Below are 24,028 nucleotides of genomic sequence, written 5' to 3' on the forward strand. Positions count from 1 at the left end.
ACTTGTCACATCTTCAAATAAAAGTCTACTACAAATGCACAGAAATGTCACATATTCAGGAAACAAGATGTCCTGTCGTTTACTGGACTGGTTAGGATGATAAACTCTTGTGTTACAATAGAATAAAATGTGATTCTGTACCAAATCATTAAACAAACTGGTTCAACAATGATAAATAGAATTATAAAACCCCACGCGCACACTGTTTAGAGTTGACACTGTGGATAAGTTTGTTGCGGTTACGTTGCATCATGAGCTGATCCCTGAGGAACTGCACTACAATCATTTTCTGATTTCAGCAACTGTAGTGAGACAATATCTTATTATAATACATATATATATATATATAACAAAGAGCCAATCTGCATTAAAAAGAAAAAGAGAAAAAATAAGCAGGTGCTCTGCCTGGCAACCGTGTGCATGAAGGTTTGCCAGCTGCTGATGATTTGTAATGTCTATTAAGAACACGAGCTACATTTTGCTTTGTTTAATTGTTCCATAATTTGGATATACAATAAGGAAACCTTGATTTTTTTTTAAATCTTTACTTTTTTTGGATTAAAAATGGCAAAACATGAAAAACGTGCATTGAATTGTTTACAACACAATTAATTAATACACGCTCTTAAAAGTTTTTTTAATTTTATAAGTAGACAAGTTTTTTACACAAGGTTTTTAAAGAACCTTTTGAACGTTGGAAATGTTCCGTTGGTGTTGAAGGTTCTTCAGAACCATAGCGAGCCTATGTGTAGGGCACGAATTTAACCCACTAGCAGCGTTTGGTTCATTTGGAGTTGGATATGGCCAAAAGCAATGACATGCAGTTCAGGGATAGAGTCACTAATTCAGTCAGTGAGTGAGCTGTAATTGTATTTCACTGACTGTGCTTCATTCACTGGAAGAGAACAATCAAAATCAACAGTCATTCGCCCCTGAATTTAAGAGTGCTAGCAGGAAACAGTGTTTTAGTATGGTGTTCCAGCATACAAAACAAAAAAATGCATATGTTCGAAAAAAAACACGAACACAACCAAATATCATAGAATCACTTGGCTATTTTTTTTTTTTTTTTAGAAATGGAACAAGCCCTTGATGCCCAATCCTACAGTACAGCATAATACAGTGACAGGCAGGATGTGATGCGTCTCTTTACACACTCCCACACTCGTCTAGAGTATCACACGTTATTTAAGCAGAAGTGTCTCTGAGGAATTCAGGGCACCTTTAAACAACACTTTCTCCATGTGACATGTCTCAGACTAATCGAATTGAAGCAGATGCAGAAAATACCACAAGGAATTGGATTGTCTGTGTTCTCAATTCGCTCTTCTGTAGTAACTTGATTTTCTCAGTTCTACAGAATGCTGTTCTTTAAGACAAGAATGGTTACACGGTTGTGCTGAGAGGACAAAAAAGACTTCTGGGTGTCAGGAAACAGCTGACAACTCCATAATAAGAACAGGAGACCTTCACATAACAAAACATCTGTCTTAAAGACAGAACAATAGTCTATTCTGTCAATATGCTGCCAATACAGATCGTTGCATCAATATATTGAACTGTTGTGCACCTGGATGTCATGAAGTTTGGTGGTGCCAAAAATAGATAAATAATAATTAAAATGTCTCTGTGTTATTGTAAAGTCACAAAAAAATTAAAGAATATAGTCTTTTTTGGGGGGGGGGGGGGGGGGGGTAATATTAATAGAATTACTAATTAAGAGAAAATCTCGGCAACACTTCAGAATAGGGAACACTTATTCAAAAAATTTCAGTTTCAACCAAAACTTTTATTTGAGTTCTTTACCATTTCTTTTCTTGCTTTAAGTATAAATCTTTCTAAACTGTCAGGGTTATGTATAAAATAAGAAAAAGAGCAGGATGCCAACAGTATGTTAAACAACCATCTCAGGTTGTTATTTTAGCCACGAAGTTGGCAAAGGAATCCATAACAAAGGAGCAGAAGAAATTCAGCTTTAGTTAGAGTGCAGTTTGCCGAAGGTCAGAATAAATGAGGAGCATTGTGAAAAAGCAATATAGCGCAATTCCTATTCGAACGGGATTACATTCCTTAGAGGACACCAAAATTACCTCCGATAATTTGATCCTGAAAGTTGTTCGAGGACAACACAGACATATCTGGGGTTAAAATCGAGACTTCTGTGTAAAATGTGAATAGGTCTGACTATAAATTAGTACCATCTGAATCTGGAGGATACAGACAAGAAGAAGTGACACTATGAGTGAGGTGGCACATAGAGGATCTTATTAAATGATGTTTTTGACAGGACGGCTCTCTGGACTCACGGGACACACTCATGAAGAGTCTAACTCAGTCCGAGCAAGAATTGCTATTCTCTTATTAGGCAGAGTGACAGAGTATAAGAATGCTAATATTTGATTGTTGAAAACAGGCTTCTGCCATGGAGAGAGCTGTGCTTTGCAGATATGACTGACGAGAGCAATGGCCTCTCTAAGCTGCACCTTTCTGATATTACTCCCCTACAGACAGAACAAAAGTGCAAAAAGCAATGTGTGAATGCCTTGAATCAGAGCAAAATAAACCAGTCCATATCCATGGAACTAACATTGTCATCTAGATTTAAAAAAATGAAGGCAATACTCACAATTCGTCACTATTTCTAGGTCACTAAATTTGTGACTCTCTTTATATGAACTCAAGTTTGGAACTACTTGAGGGTGAGTAAATGATGACAGAATTTTCATTTTTGGGTGACTGTCCCTTTAAGGCCAGCCTTAGCGAAAGGTCAGTTCTCCTAATGCAGCACACCAGCTAGGCCTATTGCTCCATCTTTCCTAGCTGTGTCGGTTAACCTATCCGGCATATCTCTCAAAGTGACATGCTGTTTGTTGGGGTAATTCCCGATCTGTGTGTGCATGCGTATGTGTGTGAGAGAGATAAATCACGTCTGTATGAGAATAATGCTGAGCACAGCTCTCTCTCCCCCTCTCTGAGAGATAACCTGTCAGTGGAGGAAGAGAGCTGCAGTTCAGAGCAATCGATGCAGCGCCTGACCCTCAATACAGTAATGCACCGAGAGAGAGAGACATGGAGCCTTGAAGAGATTTATTAATTAGGTTATACAGCATAGCGGAACATGAAGTTTCTCAAAATATTGCCTAATTTTTGATATTGTTTAATAGGCGAATACACTGTGGAACAACCAAGTTTATAAATTTAAACAAGCTCATTAAACTGTTTTTGCATGATATTACAGACTGGGCACATAAATCCACGACAGCTTTCATTTGAACAAACCCCCAAGTCTATCATCTACCGAAGTATAAACGCAGTCCCTCTAGACATGCAAACTCTATTTCATGCGTCGCTTCCCTGAAACATCTGAACACAAATGTGCTGCATAGTTGCAGTAAGAGGCACTAAAAGCGCTTCTGTAGTAGTACTTCAACTCTTCGTTTTCTCTATCAATAACGATGATAATATATGCAAAAAAAATAAGTTTCCGCAATCTGCTATTGGTCAGATACGCTCTTAAATAAGGCTTAAAATTAAAAGCTCTCCACCAAGAGCCTTTAACATCCATGTAAACTTTGCATTGCACAAATCTTCTTTATAATGGAAAAAGATTCTTCAAACATAAACAAAAAAGTTATTTTAAGAACTATCCCAGCAGGCACAGAGCATCATAAGACCTTGATATTTGGTTCAATTTCGGTTGACCAAAATTCACTGTCAATTCAACGTGTCCCAGTTGTCCAATACCGACGTCAGCTGATGTTGATATGTTGTTGTTTTTAGGCTGTGTAAGAAAAATCCAGCGTCAACGTCAAACTGATGTCAAATACTGACATCCACCCAATTTTCATTCTCAACCAAAATGCAACGTCTGTCTGATGTTGGGGTCCAACGTCAACCTTGACGTTATATTGCCTGCTGGGATTCACATGAAGGTTATTTGGGGAGCCCAAAATGTTTCCTCTTAAACAACCCTTTTATTAATTATCAAGTCATTGGTTAATCTGCAAGCATGTTTTAACCTTTCTTCTAAAGTAACTGAGGCCATGTGGGTGTTGAAACATTGATAACCAATCACATTCCACCTCTTTAACCATCCAATCAAATCTCAAAAGCTACAATGAAATCCAAACCGCTTAAACTGTTTCCTTACCAGATGTGACACGCAATAAAAGGTCTCTTTTCTATGTTAATCAGTTGTTGTCCAGAAGCAAATGTGGTCCGCAATGAGTGACAGTGGATTCTATTTCAGCAATGTCACTGCTGACAGCTCAGATATTGTGTTTTATATGATATTAAAATGGTTCCATTTGAGTTTGGGTATTATTGACTTTAATAGAAATAATGAAAGAGACAACAGAGACCTTTTCAGATCTTGAAAATATCAAGGGAACAAAAAAAAATGGTATCCTTTTTATTAATTTGATTATGTACTTATCCATTTTGTTGGAAGTGCATAAGAGCTGTGCGCCTGCTGAGAGGGCACATTTTGAATTATTTAGTTTTTTTTATGTTTGTTGAAATTTAATTATTAGCTATTCAAATCTGGAATAAAATCTGACAACAATGGGAAGCACAAATCATGCCAAAGTTTTTTTTCAGACTGCACTAGTCAATGCACACAAGACCAATGACAACCTGACATCCTGTTTCACTTGGAAGTACATCAGATTGAAATGGGTTTAGGTAGGACTACGGATTCTGGCGTGCTGCTGGACCTACTACTTTTTCATGAATACATGCGCTTTCCTTTCTATAAAATCATACACTCTGCAGCAGTAAAGACACAGTCTGAAAGAAAAAGGTGAAAGAAGAGAGAGCGTTGATAATGCGCTGTAATCTATTCCTTCATCAAATCCCTCGGGTAGGAAAAAGAACGCACTCAACACTTCGTAAACAGGACCATTTTTTCCCCCCATTTTAATAATCAAAAGAATCCACACACATGCTGAATCATACGAGTGCACCAGTGAGAAGGCTTGCAAGCACTCAACACAACAAATATCATCTGATCATACATTTTTTATGTCGTAGGCACTGGCAGGAAGAAGATACACAGACATCCCTATTTAAATTATGTGAACTCTTTACCTTACAGCGATGTTTTAATATCATGTGTGCGCCTCACTGGTTTTGCAAACCAAACTAGTGTTGCAGGAAAAGCCAATACTAATGTTTCTCTAGGCAGATTTAGCAGAATTGATCTCCTGTCAAAGGGAATTACAATGAGTAGAAACCAGGATGAAATGATCATGCTAAAAACGTTACTACAGGAGACATCAATTTGATTATGCTGGGATTGCTCTTCAGGAACTAAGTTGGACACAGCAACATAAAAAGCTCCTGGGAATCATAATTCATTAGAGATAAACACTCCAGACCTTAAAATGAAAATTACAGGTCAAGTCAACATGGGATGTGAATGTGCACCCAATTTTGCAAATGTTAAAATGAAGTTGATTGTGAAATGAAAGAGCTTGACGATACCATCTAATAAGGGATGGAGCAAGTTGTAAAAGCCAAAAGTATACTTTGTACATTAGGGTATGAATACAGAGCACAAGGCACACATTTTCACTATCAAACACACAAAGCCCAATGTTTCTACCCATACTGTATGTGCTGCTGGAATATGCACCTTTTGCACTAATCGGTTTGTTGACAAGGTGATAACACTGTGGTTCACAGTTAAAAAGTAATGGAGGAGACAGAACAACGACAACAAACTCCTGGAGACAGCAATAAAAAACGCCTGGATTAACGAGTGCTCGTGTGATGCATGCAATTCTATTCTTTTTCATGCAATGAAACTTTTTATCTCACAATTCTGACTTTTTTTTCTCAGAATTGCATGATACAAACTCGCAATTCTGAATTTTTTTCCTCAATTGCGTGATACAAACTCGCAATTGCAAGTTCAAAAAGTCATAATTGTGACATAAAAAGTTGCAATAATTGGTTGTATTTTTTATTCATTGGCAGAAATGGACTTCCATATAAACTGTTCCTCCACCGAAAAACGTTACACCTCAAAAGGACAACTTTTTGATAACATTTATATTAGTATAGACTGTAACAGCTTCACCAAAATATAAAACCCTGGTTATAAATGCTTCTTATCATTAACAAATTGCACGCTTTATGTGGATTAACAGTCAGTAACAGCACGTCTGTGTATATGACGTTACATCACAAATGTGACCCTGGACCACAAAACCAGTCATAAGGGTTTTTTTTATTTTTATTGAGATTTAATAAGCCTTCCATTGATGCATGGTTTGTTATGATAGGACAATATATGGCCGAGATACAACTATTTGAAAATCTGGAATCTGAGGGTGCAAAAAAAATAAAATATTGACCAAATGAAGTTCTTAGCAATGCATATTAAATTGACATTTACGGTAGGAAATTTACAAAATATCTTCATAGAACATGATTTTTACTTAATATCCTAATGATTTTTGGCATAAAAGAAACATCTATAAGCTTGACCCATACAATGTATTGTTGGCTATTACAACTATACCTGTGCTACTTATGACTGGTGTTGTGGTCCAGAGTCACATGTGTAGAATCTGAATGCGACTGAGGGCTTTGGGTCAGCATTTGGGGTAGGGCTTACAAACACTTCTCAAGTGCAGCTTTGCACAGTAGCTCTGGCTGTGAATGAAGCACTCACCTGGGCGGTCAGAGTGGCACTGGGGTGACAGAAGAGAGCAGACCTGGCACCTGTTCTCAGACCGTGTGCTCTCCTGACAGTCTGGTGACCTCCAAGGGAAATGGACAGCGCCTCCTGCAGGAAAGGAGGAAATACAGAATATCAGTATGACATTCAAGAACAATGAATGCTATTCAAATAATGTTCCCTGTAAGTGGATATATTGTAATTAGGAGTTCCAAACACATGAATGACAAAGTGAAGTTGTATTTACAAAATGGGACACAAGTTGCCGAGGTGCGACACTTGAAGATTTAAAACATTGCAGAAACATGGATGTATAATATAGATAATATAACAGTGAATGATTATAAACTTTAAAGTTGCATGTTGTATTTCATTTTATAGGTGCAGGTGACTTTCATTGTTTGCTTTATATAACAACGCAATATTTAATTATGATATCATGTATATGAATTCAGATGTAGTTTTTGGGGTTTGAGTTTCCCAGGTGCACTTGAAAGCAGCACAAGCATTTTTCCATACTAATTTATTTTTAACATGCATTTTTAATTCCAACTAGGGCTGTTCTAAGGACAAGTGGGATAAAGTGGAGAAATTATTTTGGGTGCAGGCGCAGACTGGCGTTATAAAAGTTTCATTAAAACTAAAAAATGTGTGATCAGGTAAAGAAATTAATACCTGCCACCAATGTATCAAATATTTACTGGATGGCAGTGAAACGGAACCATGACACAAACTGAATACAGCACTGAAACTTACCATCCTTACTCATCATATAGCAGCTGTTCCCTATCAAATTAAAACTAGTTACACACATTCAAAATTAATTATGCAAAAGCTCAGTACTACAGACAGCTGCAGGTGGCTATGTCGCATCAGAGGCAGAAAGCAGCGGGGGACAGCGTGTGGATGTGAGGGAATACGTAGGCGAGGTGCAGCACAGGTTGAGCGGGGTCAAGGACTCAAATGTCTGCAAAGCTCTTATCTTTAGTTAATGCAGGCGCCGAGCCCGTAGATCTCACTCTCGACTTCTACAGTGTATTTGTACAGCTCCCGGAGTGATAGATAAAAGGTGTCACGTCCATCACCCCAGGAACGAGAAGAAAGTAATAGAGAGAAAATAACAGGCTAGTGTATGCAAAGCCAGAGATGAGATTTCACATTGTGTCACCGGTGTTTAAACACAAAGCAGTGACAGGACAGTCAATGTGAGCAACTAAATTATTTTGCTGAAGTGTCACAGTCTCAGGCATGAGTGAACCTCTTGGCCACTCAGCCATGACAGTGGCAATTAGCCCTGCCCTGTGTAGGCTGTGAGGATATCCCTCCTTCAAATCGTCTCATCAAAACCTATTACTTTTGTGAGATCCACTTATAGCGTTAGACAAGTTGTTTATTTCAGTCTCAACTGTTAGCACACTTACAGGCCATTTACTGACTATCTGATGCATACTGCACACAAAAAAGAAAAACACTCTCTCAATCTGGCAAAACTCTAATTTGATTGGTTGGCTTTCTGTAACTTCCAAGAATGGACCAGGCTGTGTTTCAGAGGACGAATGTATACATGGATTTGCCTTAAGAAGAAGCAAACTTTTTTTTTTTCTCAAATATTTCTTTGGAATAAATCAGCGTACTTATTTACTTTTATTCTTTTTTACCATCTTTTATTTTACGTGTAGAAGTGGATCGTTTGATTCATCCCCTTGACTCTACAAACTATTATTTTCAGATTTGTTGTGTGATGACCAATGACAGTTTGCATGCATGCATGTTTAAATGAATCATTGTATTGTTCACTTAACTGGTTCATAAAAACACAAGTTATATCATGTTACTTAAACGCATAACAGTTTGTTGATCCTTTTTTTCCCTACTGCAAAAACCAGTCTTAAGTCGCTGGGGTATATTTGTAGCAATAGCCAAAAATACATTGTATGGGTCAAAATGATTGATTTTTCTTTTATTTTCCAGAAACCATTAGGACATGTTCCATGAAAATATTTAGTAAATTTCCTACCGTAAATATATTAAACCTTAATTTTTGATTAGTAATATGCATTGCTAAGGACTTCATTTGGACAACTTTAAAGGCTATTTTCTCAATTTGTATTTTTTTGCACCCTCAGATTCCAGATATTCAAATATTTGTATCCATCTCGGCCAAATATTGTCCGATCCTAATAAACCATACATCAATAGAAAGCTTATTTGATGTATAAATCTCAATTTCAAAAATGGACCCTTATGACTGGTTTTGTGGTCCAGGGTCACATCCTGGCTAACCTCATGCGCACTACAATAGTTTATAGTGTCATTCATCTTTATTTATTTAGCTTTATTTTATTTTATGAACAGTTGCATCAAAGATATAAGAGCTAGAACTCCAACTTGTGTGACTTTTTCAACAGTGCAAAAATAAAGATGATCTTTTAGACTGCAGATATTAAAGAGACATTAGAAGATAAATATTCTGGAACAATGAAAGTTGGACTCCTACTGATGACTCGGAGGTGTTTTATGCTGTATGAAAGGTAATTGAGCATGTATATGTGGTGAATCTATTGTGTCAGCCATTCAGATGAAGGAGGAGGTCTGCTGGAAAGACTTCAATTAACCCAGTACACTGGCAGTAATTGTTTATGATGACCTGAGGTTAAAAGTGCACGCTTGGTATGATTTGTTAATTGTACCCCGCGGATTCATATGCAAGAAGATTAAAAAGACCAGACATACAGTTTAGAGGTTGGACTTGGGATAATAAAGCTGAAATCTTATGCAAGAGAGAAAAATGATCTGATCTACCATCTCTTCAGTCACACTGGTCTGGCAAAAACAGACAGCAGTTCTTCCTCTTCATGTGTTTAAGACCAGATGTCTTCACACAATAGTTCTGCTTATCACCACAGCTCACATCCTTAGATACTAGGTGGGGATATTCAAGAAACGCAAAGTTATGAAGTTATCTTTCTTTGAAGGGCTAAATTATCATCAACCTCAACATCAGGCATCATGGTCACCGGCTTTTTGCCCTGTAGTGTGCGGTCATCTTGCCTCTCCTGTCAAACTGCAGGGCTGTCATAAAGCAACCATGTGTATTCCTATTGATTAGCCGATTACAGTTAACCACAGCATGACAAGTTTCCCCCCAAAGATCAAAGGAACAACCATCCAACTGTCTGGTTTTCTTTTGTCAGCACAGTGACAGTGGCTTTCTGGACATTCATAGGAGATCTGTAGACACAGTGTCCATAAGCAAAGGCTGGCAGATTCAAAATCTGCTAATATAAAATATATTTTTCTAACCGGTATCTGCTTTAAAACGTCGCCGATCAAGGGGGTGGGGGGGGGGGGGGGGGGGGGGGGGTTTGCTGACAGTTACGTAACATCTGTCAGTTCAGAAATGAGCTCTTTCATCACTGTGGGAAACTTAAGTCACAGGAAAGTCACACAGTTTAATGTGACAAAACATGAAGTCGAAACTATTGCATCAGAAACTGGTTAAATATTGATTTTCAGGATAATTAGGAATAAGCTCATCGTGAATTGACAAGAACCTAGGAGTGAAATATTTGCAAGGTCCTCAATACACTAAACTTGACTCAAAAAACTCAGATCTTTTCAGTTGTTAATGGTTTTGAGATTATAAATTTTGCACGTGCCATTTGACATCTTAGCTGAAAATAAAACAAGGAGGAACCTCATTTTGTCATGGCAGTAAACAAACGAATATTCTCATTTTGAGATTCCCTATGAGGTTAAGTTCTGCTCTCGTTCATAGATGAGTAACAGACTTAGAGTTAATGTATGACCTGACATGAGCAAGTGTTACTGAGGCCCACCGTGATACACAAGCCTAGAGCACAGCAGTTCTAAATGCAGACACAAGGCTGAGAGAAACAGGAGTAAGACATATATAAAAGCCATGCACGCAAACTAAACACCCAGAAAGGCTTACAGGCCCACAGCACATGACACAGGAGACATATGAAACGTATGAAAGAGCTGTACTTCGCATTAGTTGTACTTAGGATAGCAAGGCGTGAACAGGCCTCTGTATCTGAGAGATCTTCGCGCCTCAAAATCTAATCTGTGTCCTCCAAGTGGCAATTCCAGGAAAATGACAGCCATAGCATAAGTTTAAAATAATATATATTTTTTTTTAATTGTATTTCACTGGAATTAGGTGCTATAACAGAGTTATTAAGTAAATTGCACTGTTTATACAGTACCACAAATGAGGTGCAGTAATACTGAACATTTTCATATTTTATGGCTTCAACAGAAGGAACAGAGGATTCCTTGCTCTGAAGGTTATCAATAAGCAATTTCGAGACATATATAGACAAGTCATATTTAATAACTTACAAAACTAACTTGTACAGTTTAAAATTTCAAGTCATTGAGAATTTATTTTTTTAAAAATTCAGTTTTGTTTCTACTATTAATATCGTCGGTTGATCTGTTTTTATTTTCTGATGATCCTAATAGAGCTGATTCTTTGAAAACGGCTCTATACAGACAATAAATTGATTTCTGGTTTACTAAATTGGGTATTTCTTGTGATAACAGCCATACATTAATTATAAACGACTATCAAATATTAGCCGATTAGAATTATTAATTACTAACTTGATTGTTCTGAAATGTAATTTGAATGACATGAAGAACGTGACATACACAGAAGAGCAGTATTCTTCACTGTAAAAAAACTAGTTTTCTCAACTTCTTGTTTCAAGTTTATACAACAAAAAGTTGAGAATCTCAAAAATCTGCTGAAGCTGGTTGCCTTAATTTTAAGTTGGCTTAACTTTTTTTTTTTTTTTACAGTGTTGTTACTGCATGTTAAACTTGCATAAAGCCTGACAGACATCTTACAATATTGTGCGGGTAGTTCATCCTATCATTTTATGTCCATGTTGCCATTACAAAGATATTGATGAGGTTTATACTACATTTTAACCATACCAAGTTGAGCATGCTGCAGTATGTACTGCATAAAAAGCCCCAGTGCCAAAAAAGGCACATACAGAACACTTCTGCTATGCAGCATTGCACTAAGTGGGCAATGTGAAATATGTAACCTTTAATATAGGCATAGAAATAAACGTGCATTGTTTAAATGCTTCCTTCATGCTACTTCTGTGTGTAGTGTGAAACAGGCCTTAGTTCAACTTCCCAAATCAAAGCCTGTCTATAGATTTTTCAGATGCCCGATCTTTTTCTGCAGGTATTTAATCAGATTATAGACAATTAATCAATATGCTGGTAATTAGTACTTTTTTCTGCAAAGTTACATTTTGACTCCAAATGTCATGTCCAAAAAGGTTCATCATATGGCTCAAGACTTTGGCTACAGGTGTGTGTGTGTGTGTGTGTGTGTGTGTGTGTGTGTGTGTGTGTGGAGAAAAGCCTTCTCTCACATCCAAAGCAATCTCACTGTAGACAGCTGCTGGAACAAAGAGTGCAAAAAATCAATACCTGCTGCCTTCTGCATCAGTATGAATGAGGGATAAAAGCAGCATTCACAGCTTGAGTGTAAATGTAATAATGAGAGGGGGTCAGTGTGCAGGTACGCTTTGTTGGAATGATGAGACCCTCCTAGACATTAGGTTCTTTTCTGACCCTTTCCTTGTATTAGCAGTGGTTTCTATGACAAGCATCACCATTAGGACATACTACACAAGGGATCTGAACAAACTTTAAGTTAGAAACTTGGTGCAGAAATGTCCTGAACTGTTTGTTCCCAAATCTGGTAGTCTGTGGCTTGTCTAAGAGTATTTCACTTTAAAGGCATTTCAATTTCTAGATGTCAACAAGTCAAACCTCACACATGACTTCTAGCTGCTTTGTCACCTCTCATTACTGTCAATGTGAATTCCTCAAAAAGTCAGTGTTTCCCAAATCTGTTCCCAGAGGCACACCAACAGTACACACTTGGATATCTTCCCTTAAATCAGGGTTCTGGAGAGCCACAGTCCTGCAGAGTTTCACTCCAACAGCTAAACTCTACAGGACACTGGTCCTCCAGGACCGAGTTTGGACAGCCCTGGACTAGAATATATGATGCACTTCTTGCTGACTCTTCATAACCTTTTTCAAGAAGTCCTCTGCTGTGAAGCCAGCAGGAGCATGGGTTTGTCAAAAGTGTGCATAGCATGTTAATAAAAGCTAAACTGACAAATGTGACACTCTACAGGCCCATTAACTTTGCATACAATAGCTATCAAAGTTTCACAAGACCGCAACTGCATATCATGTGCACCATGAGCAACTGTGACTTAGACTCTGCATCCCATAAATGGCTTGGGAAACAGAGAACATGATCTCTTGAATCCACAAACACACATGTGCATTTAGCGTGGTCTTACTACTCACTGAGTGACCCAAAGGGACATGAAAGGAGTGGTTAAGGAGGAGTACAGGGGATGTCTGGAGAATAGGTTTCATTGAGTGGATAAAGATGAGGCACTGTGTTGCATGAATCAGCCTCTTATACAATGCATTCCAAGGAAGTGAGTGTGTGAGGGAGGGTTAGAGGAGGGCAGCTCAGCCAGAAGCAGAAAAATTATGACAGGAGTCACGATTTGAAAATGAAAGGAATCCCTTCTAATGAACCGTATTAGTGTGCTTGGAGGAACACACGAGTGAAGTAAACATATGGCAAACCCGGTCTCCATGAGAATGTGTACTCAGTCATGCACACGTACGCATTCAATTCCTCTATTCTAGACTTACATCAGGTGCACAACCTCTGCCAAGGACAAAGCTGGGTAACTGAGGCAACCAGCAGACCTTTGTCAGAGTAGATGCCATGTTTAATTTGAACACTTCAGTCCCTCACAGCCACAGCCTTGTTTTTAATTTGTGTCAATGTCACCCAGTTGTGTACCTGAATATTTACTGTCTGTATCAAATGCAGATTTGCTGAAAATACAAAATTTCCAGAAAATGTACACAAATTATCATGGAGAAAAAAACATTTAAATCATGAATTGTGAAAAGATTGGTGTCATATCCTGAAGGGCCACCTACCAGCAGTTTATCTCCAACCCTAATTAAATCACAAATGAACCAGCTAATCAAGGTCTTCAGAATCACTAGGTCAGGGCTGGGCAACTTTGGTCCTGGAGGGCAACTGTCCTGCAGAGTTTAGCTCCAATACTCAAACACACCTGAACAAGCTAATCAATGTCTTCAAGATCACTCGAAAGCTACAGGCAGGTGTGTTTCATTAGGGTTGGAGCTGAACTCAGCAGGACAGTGGCCCTCCTGGTCTAAAGTTGCTCAGCCCTGCACTAGATACTTTCAGGTAAGTGTGTTGGATTCATTAAATTAGTATCCCAACATCAGGGTTGTCTAATTTTGCTCATGGAATTTCATCTTCCTGCATTGCTTAAGTACAACTTTAAACCTGAACGCAGTAATTCTTGATTACTACAAACTTTTACGGATTCAAATTTCTGATGCTAAGCTTTGCATGAAGGTGGTCCTCCAGGAGCAAGTTTGGACACCTCTGCTTAAGACACTGTAGCATACTGAACAGCCCGTGCTTTTATCCCAAACAGCCAACGTAGGTGTAATGTGGTGCAATAAGGTGCAATGTGACTGCCAAAACCTCAAGAATCTGTTTGAGAACCACCTACTTTTAAACAAGAACGATCTATCTGACCAACACAAAGCCGCAGTTTTTGATTTTATGTGCTGTTTAATCAGAAATACTTTATTCTACACTAGAAGACCAACTTGAAAATTCAAAAAAATTATAACAGTTTCACAGCAGTTATAGCAAATTCTTTCCAGATGGACTGGTGCGCCCCAGTGGCTGTAAAATGGGCAGAAGAAGCCTGCCAATAATATGGATAAACTATCAGTCCATGAATGTACAGTCCAAGACAGGTTATAGGGTATCTGGAGAAAAAAAAAAAAAAAAAACATATATTGTATTCTGAAAGAGTGAGAGATATATAGACCCAGAGTTCAATACCCCCAGCCAATAACAGAGAAACCCAACATATCCACTCAGCAGGCTCAATAACAGTGAGGTAGGTAATCACTTAAACTATCTGTCCATTAAGAAACAAAGATGAATTACTTTGTTTTTCTTCATTCATAATGAAAGACCCGTAACATGGCAGCCCTACAACGAGACACAGAGATTGCAGGAGTGCCCATTCTAGTCGACACACTCTAATGAATGATATCAAAACCAGATTGTTGTTCATATTTACAACTGTTGTTCACATTAAAATTCTCTCAAAAGGGGAAAATGGGCATATACTGAGAAGCTACTGTCACTAAAAGATAAACAAACCCAGCGAGAGCCCTGTAAACCTTACAATGTCAAGCGATTACAAGGGACTTTATTGTGCTTGAAAATGACGCCTCCGCTCATTGTAGGAAATTACCTTTCGCTTTCTCTCTCCCTTGGCCTTTCTCTTGATCTACGTTTTCCTAACCGTTTTCCTGACATTTTCAAAGCATGCCCTTTTGCTGGGAAAAACAAGAAAAAAAAATTTATATTATTCGGTTGTCAGGAAGTCTTGCTCCTTCTGCAACTTTCACACCTTCACAAAGCAGGTCACATGGAAAGGACCTCACCGTGAATATTAGGAGAAATGGTGATGGTGTAGGCGTGTTGAGGTGAGACAGACATACAGAAGAAACAGCGGACAAAGGCAGATGCCGGAGAGATGAGAGTGCCGGTAAATCGTCTGACAGCAAAGAGCGGCTCTGCTGTATGCTAAACGGGGAATTAGACAGTTGCCCCCTGAGAGCCTCTTTAGCATCTCATTTTCATTCACCCCCTCTCATGCACATCTATTAGCAGATCTTTCTCAAGGCTCAAGTTGTTCCTCCACATGAACATATCCTGCTGCTAGCTGCATCTGTCCAATCAAAGATTATTAAAGAAAGCAGCCAGCTATACATTATAAAATTATATATATATATATATAAATAAACATGATGTGTGTTGGATCATTCTGTGAAGTGCGGCCAATTTAATCACATTACCAACCATGAATTGTGGGAACCAAAATTTTTAATTCTGAATTTCCCACAACGAAATATGTACGTTTGTGTATCGGTGACCACTTAATCTCAGCTTGTGAAAACAGTCTATACATATTGGTCCATAAGGAGTGTGAATGGTCGATTAGCTGAGTTTTCCAGTAGAGGAGAGACACCTATCCCCTTCGTTAGAGTCTGTTATTAGTCCTGCACTGCAGAGAGCTCTGATTATTAGCCACTCTCCAAGAACCGTACTTATCCAGAGTGCGCAAAAGGGCTGGCAAAATCACTCTGGACCCCTCACATCCAGCACACTCCCTCTTTGAACTGTTGCTGTCTGGTCGACGCTACAGAGCTCTGAGCACCAGAACGACCAGGCACAGGAACAGTTTCTTCCGTCAGGCAACCCATCACATGAACAGTTGACAATAAACGTGGAACAGACAACACTATTATACATTACTTAACACATACTTATATTTCAAATTTGCACATTATACCTGTACATACATAATTGTCTATAATTTAGTGTTTTTGCTGTTTTATACATTGCCTATTTTGTATATTATTCTTATTATCTGTGTCCTGTCTTGTCGCTGTCATTCTGTTGCACTGTGGAGCTTCTGTCACTATAACAAATTCCTCGTATGGGTAAACATACCTGGCAATAAAGCTCATTCTCAATATATTACTGGTCACTGGATAGTACTTACCACTCTGGCCTTGACAGAGAAGCCAACCCACTTTTTTACTTGAGACTTACCCACAAAGATCAGATCCTCCATTGGCTGAGCAATAATGTTATGCAAATTCAAAAAAAAAAAAAAGAACTCCCATAGAAACAACTGTCTTCAAACATTTATTCTGAGTGACAGCAAAACATCTGTTTTCACCAAGTGCCTCCTTTACAAACCCAAAGCTTGCAAAATCTAGATGGTATTTTCTTTCTCTGAGAGTTGATTCAATAATTTTTGCATGGAAGAATGTTTCACTTAGACAACTTTGTTGAAGTCCATGACTTTTTAAGAGCACTTGATCCACACTATAGGTATTTTTATAAAGCAAGACTCACTGCTGTATTGATGCAAGGCTACACAATCAAATCACTCTGAAAAGAAATTTGATATGGGCTTAGCGAGTCAATACAAGACCGCATTAGTCTGGGACTAACACTACAGTTGTATGTTAGAGTACACCTTGACAATAACCCGAGAGGCTAACTGCCAATGCTCTTAGCGTAAGGTGTCAGTGCCGACCAGCTGGCTGTACTATTTCACAGATCACATATAAATGAAGGGAGAGTGGGTGCATTTCAGCAGGCTGAATTGGAACTTCCTGAAAAAGCGCCGCGTTTCCACAGCAACTCCATGGTGACTGGGAAAAGTGTGAAGTCATATGAGCCGTGAATGCAGTCTGTTCACTCCTTGCCCGCCTGAAAGCAGCTTGCCCTGAATGTTCATGCTTTCTTTCGAGCTGCGCGTGGAACACTTCAGTCTAGATTTACATGCCTTTGTGGAGTCGCCGCAGGCTCACCCGCCGCAGCATTTTGCCAGTGAAACAAATCTTTTGTGTGCAATGTGTCTGTTTTCTGTGCAAGAAAAACGAGAATCCTTTTAAACCGCATAGTCACTTAGCTTTTAAGTCTCTCTCCCTATATCGCGTACTGGGTAATAAGAGGGAATCCTCGAGGATACCCTGGTGAACCGGAGATTCGAACACTGAGGGATTCTGACAGAAGCACTAATCCTGGCTATAGATTTACTTTGTTGTTTTTCTCTTTTTTACTCCTACCTTCATTTTTTTCCTTTTGTTCCTCTTTTAGAAGGAAAACAATACCAATCAAGACTGCACAGCTATTGAGAAAAATCCATTTGTCAGCAATTGAAACGTGATACACTTTGAGGATATGGAGCAGTGGAGAAGAGCGGTCCATTGCAACCCTCATGAACTACAGAATAGTTCCAAATCATTTGACTACCCTTTAATATATATTTTTTTCACCCTGGTTTAGCCTGTTGGGTCATTTTGAGGAGTTATTTTCAGTGTTTGGTAGTTTTGTGCAACCCACTGCTGGGTTAAGAATCACTGACAGCAGAAATAATGCACCTCTTCACAAACTAGTAACCTACTGCTGATTTGCAGTTTTAAAGCTGGATCAGTTTGTCAATGGACATTTTGTCTCCCATCCAAAAAGAAAACTTCTGTCTGTGGAAGAGGTTGTCTTTGTGAATATCTTTATAGTTTGGATGTACTTGTATTACTGCACAGACTACATCTGTAGTTTCAGCCTTTTTTCAGTAAATGTACTGCTCTGCTACCATTATTTCACATGACCTGTTATTAGCATTTGTTGTATACGCAAACACTCATTGGTTAAGCCACTGTGCCTTAGCCACAATGCAAAGTTCCACTGCACTCCTCAGATGACCCACATATTATAACTCAACATTTTTTATTAAAACATTTCCTCAGTTTCAGAATGCAGGTCGCAGTATTGCAACAGTCTAGTGGTTTATCAGTTGCCAAGGAAACTTGATGTGATGGTTTACAACAGGGTGACCCTCACACACACTGTTCTGCCTACTAAACCCCTCTGAGAATTAACTGTTAGGGCCATTAATGTGTCAGGGTTTTCCTTGGTCTCATTTAGAGTCACACACTGCAAATTCTGTGTTTGTGCGCTAGAGCTGGCACGACTACTTAGTCATTTTTACTAGTGAACTAGTTGTCCATAACTTTAGTCAACTGGTCGGCCAGTGAATGCCATATAAAACACACAGAGAAGTCACGCAACTGACAAACAGTTAAGCTAACCCCAAAGCATTGACTTATGGAACAACTAGTCCAAATGTGTGCATGTTTAAGTGTTATTATTTCTATTTACAGGAGTTTAAGCATGCATGCACTTTGCCAGTGAAATTAACCTTGCATCATGACGACGACATTCAAATTAGGGATGTGCTATAAAAAATAAAAAAAAGGATTAGATACTTTAAATGATAACTACTATATGCCATACCAAAATTACTCACGGTAAAACGGTCTGGGAGATTAAATGGAATAAGCATGCAAAAGTAAAATTGTGTGTTTATTCATCCATCAGTGGTGTTGGGAATGCCCGTATCATTTGACAGCACATAGCTGAAGCAGGGCTGCAAATCTCCAGCTCAAGAGCCAAGGCTGACAGGCTGATCCACAGTGCAAACTCCCCCATCAAACAGGCTGTTTTCCCCGAAGACTCGGTTGATAAACACACACATTTGTGTCTTAACCCCCTACTCACCAAGGCAACAAACAACTTAACATTGTGCTTGTAATTACAAAACCTGCTTTCATTTACAATTATGGTTCACAGTACGGTCACGTGGGGCTTAAACTTAATGCATCAAACAAATCAATTGTTTTACACGCAATTGAAAATAGTCTCATGCCAAGAATTAGAGGATAGCATTCATCCCCTGAATAACCTACTATCTACTAGGGCAGGGTAGTATGAGAACATATAAACGTCAAGATTTTCCTGTTTATATTTCAGTATATATTGCTCACAAGAGAGCGATAAGGAGGAATAACGTGGAATGTGACCCAAACAAGTTGAGTCAAGAATTCAAATAATGTGCAGGTGTAACCCCTCCAGTTCTACCCCCCTCATTCTTGCTCCGAGCGGGATTCGACTGGAATTTCCGTCATGGGAGGCGGGTGTGCTAACAAGCAAGCTAAAAACCAGCCAGTCGCTAGCATGTTTCATGAGTTCAGGGGAGTGAGGTTTACCTGTGCGGCTCTTAGAAACTGGCCTCCGTTCCACTGGCACAGGTGTCCATATGCAAGGATTTTGGTCATACTGTCCCAACGCTCACCTCTATTTTCCAGACATCGGTGTTCTGCAGTGTTGTTAAATGCTAAATGCCAATTCAACTTGCGTTGAGCAAATGCAAAGAAATAGACACACAATTGACAATAAATAGACAATTTGTGAATGAGTCTCTCTTTTTTGATGCATTTCATTTCATATGCAAATTAGCTTGAATCAAGTTCACAAAAATTAAATCTAAATTAGGGCTGCTCGATTATGGCAAAAATCATAATCATGATTATTTTGGTCAATATTGTAATCACGATTATGAGAGGACCATATGACCTAAACATTATATAAGTGATTTATTTAAAGATTGTGATACATATCAAATGTATATTTCCTGTAAATAAGGTTGCAATGACATCTACTTTTAAATTTCACTATTCTCAATACCACAACAGAGTATTAAGCAACTAGCCTAGTAGTAAAAACAAAAAAATAGAAAAAAAGTCCTCAAAATTATTGAAAATAATTAAACTGTGATTAATAAAAAAAAAGCAAATGACATATACATGAATAATCATGAAGCAACGCATTTTAACTAGTGCTGTCAAACGATTAATCATGATTAATCGCATCCGAAATAAACGTTTTGTTTGCAACATGTTTTTGCCCCCATTTTTCATGAGCTGAAAAAACATATATAAATCTATTTAATATAGAAACATAACATTTTTTTTAAATATATACATCCATGTGTGTATTTATATATACACATAATAAATATACACAGCACACACACATATATTATGTAAAGAAAAACTTTTATCTTGGATGCGATTAATAATTTGACAGCACTAATTTTTACACATTTTTGCGTGTATTTGACCATTTAGGCGCGCACCTTGAGCTAAACGTTGACGTTGCATGTCCGTGTTCTGCATATAATGTTATCTTCCTGAGGAGAAGCACAAGTTCTCTTTCACGCTTTTAAAAACATGAATAAATCTAGTATACTTCTATAAATCAAGCACGTCCCATTTTGCAAAAGTCTTACTGATTTGCATGTAAAATTGGGCTTTTATGGAGGAACGAAAGCGCACCTCTGGAAAGGGGGCTGGAATGGGGCGCAATAATCGTTTTATTGTATTTGGATAATCGTTGGAGGCCAAAATCAAAATCACAACTGTTTTTCAATTAATTGCACAGCCCTAATCTAAATTATATGAATAGACAGGATTTCCTTTGGAAATTTCGTGTTGGATTATCATTTGGTGACATGCTAAATTTGCCAATAGCAAGTTGCTTTGTATAGAGGTGACCTCTTGGGTTCAGTCTTCATACATGCAGCTGCAATGAACGTTCTCAATGGACAATGCACTTGCTTTAAACTTGGTCCTGTCTTCTTCGGCTGCACATTTTGAAAGCATGAAACACAAGCAGAAACCGGTTAATAAAATCACATTTATTCTTAAGAAAATGAATGATTCACAGATACAGTTCTCAACATTTCTTCAATGAGGTTCAAGTAGGGCTGCTTGATTAATCGAATGCGATTGCCATGTGCATCGTGTCAGTAAAGCCGGTTCTGTAATCTGTAGTAAATCTCCATCACCTGCTTTCAGATGGAGCAGCATTTACTACACAGAGCCGTAATTCACTGACAAGCTACGCAATATCGTGTTCATGATCTCAGAGTGATTTAATCGTGTGATTATGAAATCAAAGAAATCGTTCTGCGATAATGACAGCTGTTTGCGTAGCTTCTCAGTGAACTACGGCTCTGTGTAGTAAATGCTGCTCCATTGGAAAGCACGTGAAAATACCACATTTAATGTTTTTACTCCAAACTCACTTCATAACGTCAGTCGAGTGTTTGAAATAAATCCTTCTGTGAGATGATGTGGCTTCTTACACAGAATAAGGCACGCAACATATTTCATAGCATCCTCAGCAGTGATAATGAAAATTATAATAAGAACTCCGATAAATCATATATTGTCGTAGTCCTGTTTATTAATGAAAGCAGTTAAATCTTCTGTTTATTCAGCTTCAGGCATTTCCGGTTAAGGCTAGAAGGGATACGTATGGCGCCACTGGGCCTGCGCACATCAATATGGCATAATTTGTGTCACACTGTACAATAATTACTATTTTTTCATTATTGTAAGGGGTAGTAGTAGACGTTAATAAAACACAAATAGGTAGAAAATTAATTTCATTATTCGTTTCCGGTTGGAGCTGTATCCCTTCTAGCCACAACCTGCATTTCCTGGGTTTCTTCTGCGGGATGTATTTGGAGTTTCAGCATGAGAGCGCCCCCTGGCCTTCGGATGGAGATTTACTACTGATCACAGAACCGTGCTTCACTGACAAGATACGCAAATTCTGCCCAATCGCAAATGCGATTTCATTTCGATTAATCGAGCAGCCCTAGGTTCAATGTGAAGAAGCATTTCCTGAGGGATTCTGCAGTGGGACACTGTCCCAAACTGACCCACGGGTGCCTGCGGAACATGGGAACATTGACTGTTTCCACTTAAGAGGCACAGTGCGGCTACAGAGTAATGAAACAGCGGGAAGCTGAGTCATCAACATCAGGAGCACCGTTGCTCAGCACAGACACAGTGGCACATGCTGAATTAAGGATGAGAGCGGAGCACAACTGCCCTCATTATCTCACACACTTTGGTTCAACTATGAGACCTGCTTGAAGCACTTATTCGTATGACTGCTCATATAACATACAGTATAATGGAGAGCTTAGAAGGATAGTACTGAAAGCCATGTGGAGTCCAGCAGAGCCCAAGGGACAATAATGGCAGTGCCTTCCTACAGAACAATTAACCTTTGGCTACATGGCCATCATGAACAATCGCTTCTCTGAAAAGGCTCGTATGATAGTACAGCAGCTAACCCATATAGGTCTGACAATTAGGAAATTGGAAGATCTCTATCTTTCAAAACAACCGCAGTGACATAAAACAAGCCCTATCATGTAGAATAACAAAACCACCATGTCTTAAATGACAGCAGGCAAATTAAAAGCTCCTTTCCACTGTGGTGTCTTGGGACAGTGTAACAACTCTTGGATGCTTTGGATCCTGCATGGAGGACCCATGTTGATTTCTACACACACCACAAAAGAAAAGTCCTTTAAATTTGCCTCCTGTCATTAAGAAAAACATGGTGGTTTTGTGGTCTAGTTGACCACACAGCACTTAAAATTAACATGTTTACAGCTACATGAACATGTTAGCTTCTGCTAACTGTCGTACGCACGTTCATGAGAGAGCGGCGTTCCAGTGGATGAGGTAGGACGTAGGCATAACGTAAGCTCAGGTGAGAATATGCTAGGCTCATAAGAACCAAGTTTTGTTTAAAGGGCTCATCGGATGCCCATTTTCCACAAGTTGATATGATTCTTTAAGGTCTTGATGAAAAGTCTATAACATACTTTGGTTAAAATTTCTCAGTGGTAGGGTAAAACAACACCCTTTTTACCCTGTCAAAAACAGCTCTTTTCACAGCAAGCCGTTTCAGTGTATTTCCCTTTAGATGCTAATGAGCTCTGCTATCCCCGCCCCTCTTCCTCCTTGGGGTGACGCGCAATTTACAGAGTTTACAGAGACTGTAAACTTTAGCTGCATTCATCGTGAAACTTTCTAACTAGCACATTATTAGGAAAGGCGATTTGCAAAATTCATTAAAAAAAAAAAATTATACTTGCTTCTTCTGTAGGCGAAGCTGAATCGCGAGTGATTTGCGTGAACAGACGCATTTAGGTAGATCAGAGTACAAATCCCCTTCAAAAACAAATGTACTCCACTGTGTCTTCAGTGGATCAGATGTCGGGAGTAAATGACATCTGCTATGTTCAATTACATCCAACAACAAAACACCTCAATCCCTTAGGAGACATTCTTGTCTACAAACAATTCTTGTCGAAACAATTGCGGACTGATGACAGATCACTCAGAGCAGGACTAAGGTAAGACGGCCGTGTCAATCAACAATCGTGGGATGGGCCTGGGTTTGTCTGACGTGACACAGCCAAGATTCTGAGAACGGCTTGATTTGAGAAAGGGAATATTATTTATCTGGATTAAAAAAAAAAACACTGGTTGGATTTTATCATTATAGGGTGGTTGTGTACACGCACTGCCAACACGTGTGGATTTTGCATCCGATAACCCCTTGAAAGCAAAAGAAAACCAGTCTCTTCTTAGGTTATATTGAAATCATATGACATTTTTCCTTCACAAATCCTTGTTTTGTACTTCTAATTCGCTTCCGTGTTTGCCTACGTCATCCGCTGGAACACCCTCTCATGAATGCACGTACAACAGTTAGCGAAAGCTAGAGATTACAGCTTATAAAGATTTAAATATGGATATTTTTCTTACTCAAATGCATCAGTTCACTTCAGAAGGCCTTTATTGATCCCCCAGAGTCATGTATGGATGCAGTTGTTTGGGCTTCAAAATCTTAAACCCCTACTGCATTCTAACATTGTTTCACACTTTATACATTCAATA

At 38.7% G+C, this 24,028-nt stretch overlaps 1 protein-coding gene across 1 annotated transcript in view; it reads right to left on the reverse strand.

The window, feature by feature from the left end:
- LOC306882817 (calcium uniporter protein, mitochondrial) overlaps window positions 1-24,028 on the reverse strand; it is a 78,333-nt gene that overhangs the window by 44,035 nt on the left and 10,270 nt on the right. The window contains exon 2 of the mRNA XM_079437730.1: window positions 6,680-6,793. Within this exon, the coding sequence (XP_079293856.1) occupies window positions 6,680-6,793 (114 nt within the window). The remainder of the gene's footprint in view (window positions 1-6,679; window positions 6,794-24,028) is intronic.

Source organism: Barbus barbus, assembly GCF_936440315.1.
Source record: "Barbus barbus genome assembly, chromosome: 16".
In the NCBI taxonomy this organism is placed as follows: Eukaryota; Metazoa; Chordata; class Actinopteri; order Cypriniformes; family Cyprinidae; genus Barbus; species Barbus barbus.